This window comes from Amphiprion ocellaris, chromosome 5 (assembly GCF_022539595.1).
Source record: "Amphiprion ocellaris isolate individual 3 ecotype Okinawa chromosome 5, ASM2253959v1, whole genome shotgun sequence".
Taxonomy (NCBI): domain Eukaryota; kingdom Metazoa; phylum Chordata; class Actinopteri; family Pomacentridae; genus Amphiprion; species Amphiprion ocellaris.
This window is the reverse complement of record NC_072770.1, coordinates 34,627,563-34,641,351: the sequence shown is the minus strand read 5'-3', so window position 1 is coordinate 34,641,351 and position 13,789 is coordinate 34,627,563. Positions and strand designations below refer to the sequence as shown.

At 40.1% G+C, this 13,789-nt stretch overlaps 1 protein-coding gene across 4 annotated transcripts in view; it reads left to right on the top strand.

Annotated features, from left to right (window-relative positions):
- kcnab2a (potassium voltage-gated channel subfamily A regulatory beta subunit 2a) overlaps positions 1–13,789 on the top strand; it is an 89,758-nt gene that overhangs the window by 21,127 nt on the left and 54,842 nt on the right. For all 4 annotated transcript variants that reach the window (XM_023288556.3, XM_055010444.1, XM_023288557.3 and 1 more), the window contains exon 2: positions 12,190–12,353. In XM_023288556.3, the coding sequence (XP_023144324.1) occupies positions 12,277–12,353 (77 nt within the window). In that variant the 5' untranslated portion in view covers positions 12,190–12,276. The remainder of the gene's footprint in view (positions 1–12,189; positions 12,354–13,789) is intronic.

The window sequence follows — 13,789 nt, the reverse complement described above, 5'->3', positions numbered from 1 at the left end:
CAAGGCAAGGCTGCCTCCACACAAATCCAATCTGTCAAATCCATGTACAGGAAACGCTGCTTGTTATGAATACGTATGTACTTTGTCACATGTACAGTATGAACTGTGTGAGTGAGTGCATTGGTCATCCTTGTCAATATTACCACACTGAGTGGGAAAAGAAGCATGAACTGTGTGAATGAAGAGTGTTGGTGTGTGGGTAGTTACACTGTATGTGCAGTATGCCGGTTTGTCACAGTGTCTCAGTGCAGTATTGTGATACACTGACATACATCGAAAGGGCCACAGAGGGTTACCTGCATGCTCAGATAAACTATAAATACTGTAACCAAGAGTGGGAGGAGGCAGGTTAAAATAATAAATACAAGCTGAGGTAAAAACCTCTGCATGCTGGAGCAGTTTTTGTTAAACTTTCCCTTTAAAGATAATTGCACAAAAAGAATGGACAGCCATGTGTGTCTGTATTGAAGATTTGATATTTTCCTAAATATCTTCTCCAAGTGTAGAGGCATACTGAAATTCTTATTTTTGTTGAATATATTGATGTCATGCTTACAGAATTTTCTTGTATATTCGTCAATATTAGTTTAAAATGTAAACTAAGCACAGTGTAAAATCAAACATTTACATATTTGTCTAATTTAGTGCAGAACCTTGATGAGCTTATTATGAAACACCAAACTTAAACCATAGCTGCTCCAACCATGTCTGTGTTTTCCACCTGTAGGCCACCATAACCAACTTACTTTGACTGAAACTTCAGACTTAAAGCACAAACCTGCTGTCAATGCTTTGTATGTGACACTGGTGAACGGAAGCTAGCATGTATCACAGTTAGGGGGAGGAGGGCTGCTCTCCTTCCTGTGTAATGCTCAATCATACTAACACCATAGCAGGACTTGAAATAAAAATGTGTGAAAGCACATTTACAGCAGTTTGAAAAGTTAGCACAAGAAAATACCACAGAAGCATCACCTCCCTCTTATGCTGTCTCAGTTCTTCAGTGACCTTGCACTGAAAAGCTAGATTAGGAACAGCATGTTTTATTCTAGTTAGGACTGCAGCTAATGATTATCTGCATTGTTGATTAGTCTGTAGATCATTTTGTCATTTTCTCTTAAAGGTCAAGATAACATCCTCAAATGCTGAGTGTCATTCTCAACTTAAATATTTTCTGTTTGCTGTCATGGAGGAGTAAAGAAATGAGAAAATATTCAAATTTAAGAAACTGGAATTAGCATATTTCGTTATTTTTAAAAAAAATTTCTCAGGTTATATGATTAGCAAAATAGTTGGCGATTAATGGTTGTTGCAGCTCTAGTTCTAGTTAACTGGCAGCAGGTGTTGTATTGATTCTATCCCATTACTTGGAGGTCGCAGGGTTGATCTTTGCTTGAATTTTCTTCACCTAGACATTCATTGCACCCCTGTTTAGTAACCTAATCGCGGTTACTTCTAGAAACTTTGTCAAATACTAGTTTAGGATACTTTAAAGATTGGGTGACCAACAGAATTGTTCTTCAAAGTCACATGTCTGAACACAAACCCGGTGAAAATTTCACAGAGCAGCTTGTTTAATGGGCCGTTTAATGTGTAAGAGTCTGAAAATAGTGTGAATGGCAAAGCATCAGAATGGCACATTGCATACACAGTACCCTACAGAATAGGGGTGGGAATCTTCTGCAATTTCATAGTTTCATTTTGACTGGTTATGTCAAAACTTGATTCAGAATTAACTCTCAACTGTGCATGGTCGTATAAAGCTGGGTATTCATGGCAGGACACCATGGACAAAGCTGCTGCTCACAAAAAAACATCCCTGCACCTGACATTTGCCAAGGACCCCTCGACACTAGACTACTGGGAAAATGTTGTTTGGACTGATGGAAACCGGTTTGAGATTTTTACGAAAAAATGTGCAGCTCTGCATACTAGATGAAAACACCATATCAAATATGTACAAAAGAGGGGAACCTAATCATGATTTGGGGCTACTTTACAATCATCAATTGGAAAAGATATTCCTAAATTTATCTAGGTAAATTACAGAGTGACCATCTGCCAGCTGAAGCTCAGCGTGTTTTCCCCCTCAGTAGCTCTCCAGACCTATTAAAGCTTCTTAATTCAGGCAAAGAGGTATGATGTCAATACAAAATGTTTTATTGACTTGGCCATGTGGTCCTGCTTAAAATTTTGAATCCAATGTTTTGCACATTGCAAACTGCATTGTGTCATAAAGAGCTATGAGGCTTTAAGCAAGGCAAGGCAAGTTTATTTGTACAGCACCCTTCATGTCCAAGACAATTCAAAGTGCTTTACATAAAACATTAAGAGCATTACAGTGAGGTGCAGATAGTTAAACAATATCGTGCAGATTTCATGCATAGGCGCATGAGAAAAGAAATGTTTTTAACCTGGATTTAAAAGTGTCTCATTTGGTGAAAGTTTAATCTCCACTGCCAGTTTGTTCCACTTGTTTGCAGCATAACGGCTAAATGCTGCTTCTCCATGTTTAGTCCGGACTCTGGCCTGGAACAGCTGACCTCAGTCCTTGGATTTAAGAGCCCTGCTAGGTTTGTATTCTCTGAAAATATCACAGATGTATTCTGGGCCTAAACTGTTCTTTAGGCCTAAAGAGTGAAGTAACGAGTGCCAATACACACTGTAAGAATCTGGCTGAGATGCAGCAGTTCTATAAAGAAGAATGGTCCCAAACTGATTCTGAATAGTCTGATCTAGAACTGTTGGAATGTTAGTTTGAGGTTTTTGCTGTTAAAGATTTTAAATCCAAGATTTCACTTTGTTTTTCCACCAGTACTGAGTGTTTAATGAGTGTGTTCAAATGAAAGCACGAGAAATCATGATGTGTTTATTATGGTTATGATGTGATTATGAACATGAGTTATTAGCTTAAATGTGTTGTGTTATTTCATATTTGTGACTTTGATGAAGATCACATTGTGTGACTCGGTCGTACTTGGTGTATGTACTCATCTGCTCTTCTGTAGGATCCATAATAGTCAATACTTCCAAACCATCCATCCATCCATCCATCCAGCAATCATCTATACACCGCTTAATCCTCATTAGGGTCACAGGGGGGCTGGAGCCTATCCCAGCTGACTTGGGCGAAGGCACAGGACAGGTCGCCAGACTGTCATGCTACACATGCAGATAAACAGTCACACCTATGGGCAGTTAAGAATCATCAGTTAACCTCAGCATGTTTTTGGACTATGGGAGGAAGCCGGAGTACCCGGGGAAAACCCACGCAGGGAGAACATGCAAACTCCACGCAGAAAGATCCCAGGAAAGCTGGGATGCGAACCAGGAATGTTCTCGCTGCAAGGCAAAGGTGCTAACCACTATGCCACTGTGCGGCCCCCTACTTCCAAACCAGTATTACATATTTGTTTTTTGTTTTTTTGACCATGTTAATAAATATTTCCATATTTAGGCTGTTTATAAAATACACGCCTTGCTAAACGTGAAGGTGTTCATCACTTGTCAAATGTAAAGCATTACAACAGCACATCTGAGGAGGTAAGTGAAAGTCTGAGATGGAGAGAGGCCTTAGTGGGAGGAGTGATCCACAGCACTGCTGTTCTGCAGCACAGGGCCTCAATGAACCAGCCTGTTCTCTAGTGCCTACTCAGCTTTTTCCCACAATGTCTACTCAACTGCAGTTTTCTCTTCTCCTCTCTCCTCCTCCTCCTTTTCCCAATCCTTATTGTCAAGCAATGTTTTTCCTTTTCTCTCCCGCTCCCCTCAAGGTGTGTGTTGCTTGCTAGTCACTGCAGGCCGGTTTCTCCTGGGGCCACTCAGAGTCTGTTCAAAGAGCCGCCAGCCACTTGCTGCATTTGCGCCAGATTTCATTTGGAACTCTGGACCATACTCGCTCTGTTTTCCCTGTCAGTGAGAAAAAGCATCCGTCGGAGTGGCATGGTAGCACCCCGAGGGAGAAGACTGAATCCCGTGTGGCTGGAAAATAGAAAACTAGAAGTATAAAGTGCTTGTATCTGTGAGGACATTAAGACAGCGCATAAAGAACTTTGTGAATTATTGAACAATCTATTTAAATGGCCATTGTAATTGTATAAATAGAAAACAGGCACCTCTTATCTACTGCAGTTGCTGTCTGCTGGATTTGGCTTTTGTGCAATTGGTTAAGGATTCTCTGAAGCCTGTGCAAATGGCAGATAACTTAAAAACCATCGTCAGCTGTACTATATGTGTTTACGGTTATTGTTGCATTTACTCAGTAACCTCCCTGACGAGCATGCTCTCTTCTCAGATGAGTCCTTTCTCCCTTCTCAGATGAGTCCTTTCTCTGGTTTTGTGTTTCAGGAAGGCTGTTATAATAAGACAGTACCAAAATGTCACTGCATTTTTTTCCCTTTTCCCACTGGGGAGAACTCACAGGTCTGTCCATCAGTTATACAGACATTAAAACCTCTACTCTGCTTGGACAAAGCTGATGCAGTGTTCAATGGAAATATAGATGTTTTCTTTGGCTACGTCAGCAAAAGGCTAGGCTGTTAGGTGTGTTGTTGAATGTGTGTGTAAAATACAGTAGTTGGCTGATAAAGTTACTGCATGTGTTGTGCAGAATAATCTACTGATATTGATGTACCTGCTTCTATTCTCTTCCTTAATAACCATCTATATTTGGTATTGATCGCCTCCAATATTGTGTCCTTCTTCCCAGCTGTTTTTTCTGTCAGCTTAATGCAGATCTGAATGCTAAACTCCTCTATAAATCCTGCTCATGCCCATGTGCAGTGATGCGGACAGCCCTGATATGTAGCTCTTGAACAAGGATAAAAAACGGGGCAGACCATACATAGTGAAAAGATGTTAGGAACATAATGGACTCTGGGATGCAAAGCCTAGAGAAAGCAGATAGTGTGCTGAAAGGATCTGGCAGACAAGTGAGATGTATCACAAGTCTTATATTTCTCTGTGACTACTTACAGATGTGATTGTGTGTTATTTTGATAACTTTAAAATATATATGGGGTGTGGTCTGACAGTGCAGCCTGTCTATGGTCCAACTCCAAGCCCCTGTGTCTGGGTCCAGTCTCTGTGGGCACTCCCTAAAATCATACTTGTCTCTCCAGGCCCACTTTTAATTGTCTTTGTTTGTCTTTGTTCTGCAGAGGAAGGGCTGGGATGGACTCAGAACAAGAGAAAGATGGTTTCATATTTCTGCTGCAGTGTTCTGCTCTGTGCTCCTGGTTCACTGCAGCATGTTCTCTCCCTGCAGTGCTCACAAATGCTTTATTCCAGCCTCACAGGCCCAAGTGAGCTGAGAAGTCCCTTTGCCGGCGAGCTTCGTGGAATTCATCTCATTCTTTTCATATTTACACATGGTCTGTAAACCTGACTTGTGTTTGTAGTGAATAGTATTCCTGTAGGAGCTTCTGTAGCACAATGCTTTAATATTAGGGATTGCCTATAAGTCAGCACAAGAGTATAAAGGAAATGTTGAGCTAGGACATGCAGAGTGCTGATTCATCTTCATGCTGTCAGTGATGCAGGCTACCTGGGACCATACATCTCATGCTGTATAATAACCAGGTAGTGGGAGAGTCTTACTGGACTTCATGGGGATACTTCATGGTTTATTTATGCTCAAAGACACTTATGGAAGCATAATGCTTGATCATGTTCTGCCTTAACTAGGTGGTTTGGGTTTTGTCTGACACATCATGTCCTGTACCTGCATACGTTGTTTTATGGAGTTTATATCCCATGTGTGCAAGGGGACTTCAATAACAATGAAAGCACTGCAGTATATAGAGAGGCAGCTACAGAACACAAATAAAGTGAGTGGTTTTTGCAGAGAATAAAAAACGCACAGCACAAATAGTATCAAAAATTAGGTTTGATATAATTACAGTCTTAAGGATTAGAACTTCAGTGCATAATGCCCTGTATTAGACATTTGCTGCTGAACTCTAATCTGCTGTATGTGGGCCCAATCATAGCAGCTGATGATGGGCATGGCTTAAAGTTTGACCATAACATGTGGCAAACCTCTGTGTGTACAACAGCTGCAGCTGCCCTAGAATTTAATGATTCTTGACAGCAGAGCTCTAAGTTGTGCTTTTAACTTCTTTTAAATGGGGGGGAGGAGGATTTGTATCATAAGTTTGCTGTATAAATAGGCTATTTATGCAAATTGCTGTTTGCTTTTTTCCCTCAGTTGGCAGCCAGTGACCTACACCGTTTCTGTAATCAAGGGCCCTCCACAGCTTAACAGAGAGGAGGCCATTTATAAAATCACAAACTGTCTGTCTGATGGTGAGAGCAAGGATGATGCGCCAACGTGGATTCATATCTTCACACGCGTTTGACTTTCATCCTTTTTTTGAACGTTACTGAAGAAGAAGAGATGGAGATTCCATCCGAATTTTCTTTTTTGCCTGATGAAGAATGAGGTTAGGTTAGCTTTTCTTTCTCTCTGTGCCTGACTGAACTCCCATGTAGGATATCCCCGGCAGTTCTCGTCTGTTAGCCTGTCTCCCTCTTCCGCAGCCATCTGCTCGGGTCTCTGTGTGTTTTCTGCAGCTGCCAACATACTACACAACACCGTGCTGTGCTTTCCAGGCCAGTACTGCCTGCCTGCTTTCCTTGCTCACGTAAGCCCTGTCTCAAGAGGGAATTCACTTAGGCTGGGTGTAGGTGGATTTATGGATGGAAAGCTTGAAGAGCAGCCTTTGTGACTCAATTTTGCATTTTGTTTGGAAGAGATTGAGGTGTATGAGACTAGCTTAAGAGAAGCTATGAAGATGGATGTCAGTCATGACTGACACTATCTCTCTCATTCCCTCCAGCCTTTTCTCTCTGATCACTACTTCTCTCCATCTGTACTGTAAGTTTGTAGCCTATTTTTTAGCCTGACTGAATTTTGAAGCCAATATTGCTATTAACACATAGTCGTTACATATTTTTAACCAGTGATTTGTATTTGACATTTTGATGTTATATCGTGCAATACATCTTTCAAATAATTTGAAATAATTCAACACAAGCAATGAATTATCAGAAATTGTATTATTTTTAGAATATGTGTTTGTGATAAATAACAGTATTCAATCAAAATGTGATTTGTAATCTGTTTCCCCAAAAGCCACTGTAATTTGCGTTTTCTATTGCACGTTAAATAGATTGGAAGCGCCTTCATGCAGGTAAACACCTAAAAGTCAGATTGTTTGTTCCCTATTTGTAGAAACAGCTTGTTTATACCAAGGTATTGCGAAAATGAGCCATAATCAAATGAGCATCTTCACGTGCAGCACAGTAGTTAATAGAAATGGCTGACCAATGAGTAAAATGATTACAGTTGTGCCACGAATCTGCAGCTTTAAAGCTTGTGCATCAGTGGAGATTAGGTAACAAATTTCAGTTATCATGTTCCTTTTCATCTTTTATCTAGATGAATGAAATAAACAGTTCATATGCCTGTGTGCTATATTGCAGGGAAACGATTTGAAGTGACATGTAAACATACATTTGTAAAACACATACCTCTCGATGCTTCAGGCCGTGTTGAGATCCACAGCAACACTGCATCAAAAACGGAAGGGGCTGCGCTGGTGTGGGTGTGTTGCTACTTGCTACAAGGTACCTGTGAAAAGATAAAATAACAACAAGGAAGTCTATTTTGAACGCTCATCATAAATGTAGACTGATTCCTCTGGACCTGACAAAAAACATCTTGAGCTAGAAACATTGTACTTCTAACATAATAAACACAAATTTAACAGGAGCATAGAGAAGACTTTTCTTAACAGTATTTTTCAGACTCAGTGTATACAGCAGCATCTCAGATTAGTATTCTGTTGCAGTCACAGTTGTTTTCATTTCTATATTTTCATGTCTTAGTTTTAAAATCAAGATCCAAATAGTTGGACACATGGCTGGAAACAGGGCGGCTGTTCTCCAACATCAACTCCTTTTTCTCTCCTTTTACTCTCTCTCTGTCTGCAGTTTTAATCTGCAAAGTGCACCTTGGCCCATTAGTGCAGTAAATCTGAGCCCTCTAACTTGAGCCAGGATGAGTCTGTAGTGTACCGCATTGCTGCAGTCAGCAGCAGCATCCTCTCCAACTGCAGCTCACTACAGGCGTCTCTGTGAGACTGGTGCATTGCTCTACAATGTGCTACAGTCAGATCTACTGTAAACACAGGTATGTTGTGACGCATCTAAATGGTTTAAAAGAACTCAGAACCTACTAAATTTAACTGCAGAGAGGGTAGAAGTAGCACTGAAACCTATTTTCCCTCATTTATGAATCTATGAAGTATTTGGCTAGGCCAGGTTCCACTTCACAGTTTACTTCAAAAGCATTTCACTGTTGGTTTTGGTTTTACGATGTAATGTAGCTGGTATTTGGCTTGCATTGATGTTTGAAGTGTTGACTGATCAGGTTTGTTCACCTGATGTGTTATATTCATCAAAACTACAAAACACACTGACTTGAATGCAACTAGCAGCACAAGTATGCAAAAGTTGTTTGTATTGTGTTGATGAATTTTATTGAGTTTGATTGATGCAAGTCGTTGCTGTCTTCCATTTGTATTAGTTTCCTGTCCTTGCTGTTCAAACTTGATTGCTTTTGTACTCTCCTATCTTTTTATATTGTACGTGGTGCAGCCAGCAGGAGTGACAAAGCAATGTGTAGGGGTGTAGCAGTTTGTGCATAATCATCAGTTTGGTCTAAAACTTCTGTTTGGTACAATTTCGGCAGTGAAGTCATCTGTAGCATTCCAGTAGGGTTTAGCTAAGCATAAAGTCACCAGCTGTTTTTGTCCATGGACAATTCCAATAAAGTTCATTCAAACAAGATAGAAAGATATCCTCGGTGTTGACAAAAAGAGAAAAAAATGTGGCATTAGTTTGTACAGTGCTAAAGCTAAAATCACCCGTCTGACTTTATTGGTTAATTTAAATTCATTATGTAGTGCTTCTCTTAACAGACAGTTTTGTTTTATTTATTTCAAACTTGTACATAAGTGACATGAGCTCATACGACAGAGTCTCTGTTGTGCCTTTTGTTTTCTTATCGACAGAATGCCATGCCATGATTGCTTTAAATCTTGTAGCGTGACTTGTGACCAATGAGACACTTGCTCACATTTTTTAAAAAAATAAATGATAAAAATCTAATTTTATGCAATTGTCCTCACTGCTTTCGTAAAAAAATCACCCAGCTGTGACGCTTCAGCTGATTTGCTTGCTGAACCTTGTGTACTGTAACATGCTAATGAGGGCCCTTGTGCTTAAATGGAAATTCTGCTCACAGTGACAAAACTCCTTGCTACAACTACACTACCTTTCTAAGTTATACAGAACTATAATTTCGGTTTAATGTTGTATTTTTTGAGATTTTAACTGCTTCCAAACAAATATGGTTGCTTTTCTACTCATCTTTATGCTGAACTTGCTCATCTATGATTGCTCTGAAAGTCAGAGCACAGTAAAAAGCTGAGACCTTCACCAAAGAATACTTGCTTATGATAATTTCAAATACAACAAGGAAAGCACTCAGAGAGCGCAGTACTCCGCCAAGGCTACTCAGTCGTTATACAATTTCCAACGGATAAGTCCCGATAAATCCGCAGCGGTAGGATTATGTGATTGTAGGGTTCACGTGTTGTCATAGTTACAGTGACATCGTGCTGCTATCTCGCAATGATATAGAAATCCTAAACAAATCCATGGATCCAGACTATGAGCCACATCACTGGCAAAATATAATCACTCTCCCCTTGTGTCATTTCTGACCTTTCCTGAAAAGTTCATCCAAATCTGTTTGTCCGTTTTTGAGTAAATGTGCACAGAAAGACAAACAGACAGAAGGACAAATGTACGCCGATCATCACATAACTCCGCCGCCTTCCTTGGCGGAGTAATAGTACATTTCTAAGAGATGGTCATGAAAAAAGACGCAACAATATTGACTTGATTATAATTTTCGATCTAAAGATGAAAAACTCTCAAAGTTCATTACTCCTTTTGCTTGACCAATCATTGTAAGCATAATGATGAGCAGTTTATTACAATACAATAGGACATTGGGGTCCTCAGGAATGACATTTGACAAATATTATCCATTCCTAAGACTATGACCTTGTACTGTTCTTGTATTGTTTTAGAACTTATCCACATCTTTACTGGTATAACCTTATTGAAACACAAAAGACAAATGTTGATGTTGAGTATTCATACATATTAATGAGATAATATCAACTTAAATCAATCTGAATCAGTGTTAATGTCCTAAATCCTACTGGGAACAAATGGTTTCAAAATCTAATCTGCTATAGCGTATGCTTTCATGGCCCTCCACCCAACACACAGTGTCCTCTGATCCACATCAGTGACAGATGATCCATAAGGACTTTGCTGTGCTGTGTTGTAAATCTACTACCATGCCTTTTGCCCATCAGGGTCATGCCATCATCATCATCTGATATCAGGAATGACCTGTGATCCAGTGTGGCATGATTGAAATGAGTAGGCAGGGAGCATTACACGCGTCCTTGGGAACATGGGACACGTATTCGCCGCCCGAGAAATTGATGGGAGGAGAAAGTCACCTTCACGTTATCATTACGATGTCGGTTACGAGCCATGATTCACGTGAGTGCAGCCGCTGGTGAAATAGGGTAACATGAGGTTCTGAGCTCACAGCTTTGTCAGGGTGACATAGATGGCACTCTCTCTGCTGATTTCTCTCATTTTGTTTCATCCGCTTCAGTAAACTGGGCTAAAAACATCAGCAGTGCCGCTCCTCCTCTCTCATAGGCCATGGTGTTCACTTGAATTGTTAAGATGAGTTTTTTTTTTTTTTTTTACACACTTGTGTTAATGGTGTCTATGTGTACCTAACCACTCACCAACCCTTGCCCAGCTCTCTTGTTATAGACCTCTTTACAGCAATGGCCTGCTTCTTGGGCAGACACTTTGAATTATTCATAGAGTCAAGTCGTTTTGAGCAGTGGATCAGCTGTGGTTTGCTGTAGGGAATGCACATATATACAGTCTACAGCAGCTATGGTTGATGAAGTAACAACAATTGAGGTCTTTATATGCATTGATGTGTGGTACTTTTTATCTCTGCTTTTACAGTAATGGAATGTTTTGTACTGTGATGTAATTTTTACTTGTCTGAATGTGTAATTTTCTGATTATTCTGAACTAGTATCACCAGCATTTACTCTAAAGATGTTCTCTTTAATATCTCAGAGCTGTGGGAAACTAGAGAGGTTAAACTGGTGATGGTTTATTCATTCAGCTCATGTCAGAGTGAGGATATGACTCCATCTAGTGGTGGAGCTTTGGAGTAGAAAGGAAAGACTGTCAAATGAACCATGTCCTGCTTTTACAGTATAGAGCAGGTTCATGATTTACAGCGTATTGTTTGCTTATTTGATGTGCTTCCAAATTGCAAGAAAACCAAGATGAAAATGAAAGTGACCTAGTCTCATAAGTGCATGCAAGCACATGGATCTTTTGGTAACCTGCCATGTGACGTTTAAATGTTGACAGTCATGGAAGAGTTTTAGTAAATCTGAGCCTAGTCTTTGCGGCCTTGACTGCATTTTACCACCTTTATATCCAACAGCGCCGCTGGTCAGCTGATTACATCGTTTCAGGAAGGGTCATTATAAAACTCAGTCTGCTGCTGCTGCGGGAGGGTTGGTGCGACATTGTTTAATTACCCTTTTATGCCCCTGACTTTGCCTGGAAGGGCTGATGATTATCAAATTTACTTGAGTCAGTCATTTAATGTAAGTGGTCAAGTAAGAGTAGCTGGCTACAGTAGCTAACAGTAAGAAGAAAATGTGATTGGTTAATGGGAGAATTCTCGTGTTATTATAGCATGTCGTGTCTGTATGTTGTTCCTGCGCTAGAATTTTAAGTCATTTTCTGGCCAGAAAAATTAGTTAAGTTTCTGAATCGCTGCCTTGTTTAAAGTTACAAAAAATGAATACTTTGTAGATATCGCACACATTCCAGACATGAATCCACAGCAGAGTCTAACAGCTTTGTGAACTGAGCAGGGCACTTTTTTTGTTTTTCTCTGAATGGAATCTGATAATGATGTTCAAATGCTTGAGTGGGACATTAATAAATCCAGTCATCGGCTGACACACTTGTGCCCTCTCTCCCTTCCAGAGGCAGTGATCAGTGATTGACCCTGTTGTCCCGGTGAAAGAGCACCACCCCCGGCAGGCTGGCCACACCCCCCTCCCTCCTGCCTCCATGTATCCTGAATCTACCACAGACTCCCCCGCTCGCCTCTCCCACCGACAGACTGGCTCACCTGGCATGATCTACAGGTGAGTCAATGTTTGTATACTTTATAAACACACAGATGCAAATTTGTTTCTTTACATGTGCGTGCGTGTCCATGTGAGAGTTACTGAGAATATGCCAAGGAAGAAAATATTGAAAATGTCACATGTACTTGGACAAAGTTTGGAGGAAAAACATCTGTTTGGACAGTACAGGTTTCAGGACGAATCTACAAAGCAAGTACATGTGATAGATTGATTATTAATAAATCTCCCATGATGCATTTATTGGCAATATTCTCTTCTGCTGCACTAATTTAAAACTCTAAACTGATACTGGCTTCACTATGGTAACTGTGATTCTCCCCAAAACCTTGCAGTAATAAAAGTTTTAAAGTGGGAGGCAGCTGATCACTTGCCAGACCATTGTTTGGAATATATTTTTATCAGCAAATTCCTGATGAAATTTTTTTTTAAAAAAATGCGCTTTGGCTCTGAAGCAGCCGCCTCTCTACATCTGCTGTCACGTTTCTGTGAATTAAGTCCCACCCACAGCACTATCTGATTGGTTACATGTCACGAGTATTAGCTAATCAGCACAGAGGGATACATTTTGTCTTTTACTTAAACATAAGTAAAACATAAATAGATGGAGGTATTTAAATGAAGCTTTCTGTTGGATTAATTGTTATTTTATATTTTAACATCAAAATGCTCATTTTTACTGCTATATCAACTCTAAATATAAGATAATAATTGGCATTGGCCACGACAAAATCCAAATGCGGTGACCACTGTTATAAAGTCGGCAAGTGTTAGATCAGAACATAAAATACCAAAAATATATTCTGAAAAAAACAAACACGGACAAAAAAGAGGTGCTGAAATGCAAACCAGGGCGAGTACACAAACTGTCACATATCTGCAGTCACAGCTATTTGTATCACTTTATCTGTACTTGGATTCTTAACCATCCATCCATCCATACATTATCTATATACCGCTTAATCATCAATAGTGTTGCAAGGGGCTGGACACCCTGGACCTGTCCAGGGTGGTGTAGGACAAATACACTTACATGCTGACATATCACAGCATCTCCAGTGGTCACACATCATTCCATGTTGTTTGTTTAGTATCAGCAGCCGTATAGACAACCATGCCTGATTTGTACTGATTATCCTGCACTCTGCAGCTTCACCAGCATGTGGTGCCAGAGACTCGTTCACTTGTATCACTGACTTTATGACTGTTTCACATTGCCTTCATTATGTTCAGAATAGATGCTGAAATTGTTGAGCAGCTAACAGATGTGTGTAATTGTTTTAACAGTGAAAGTGGATGAGGAGAGATTTTGATGTTGCATTTTAATTTCAATTCACAGGGAGATCTACAGCATTAAGAAGCCTGTTATCAGCACATCAGTGCAATTCAGAAATTTACCTAAAAGTGATCACAGTCGCTGTTTTGCAATTTTGCGT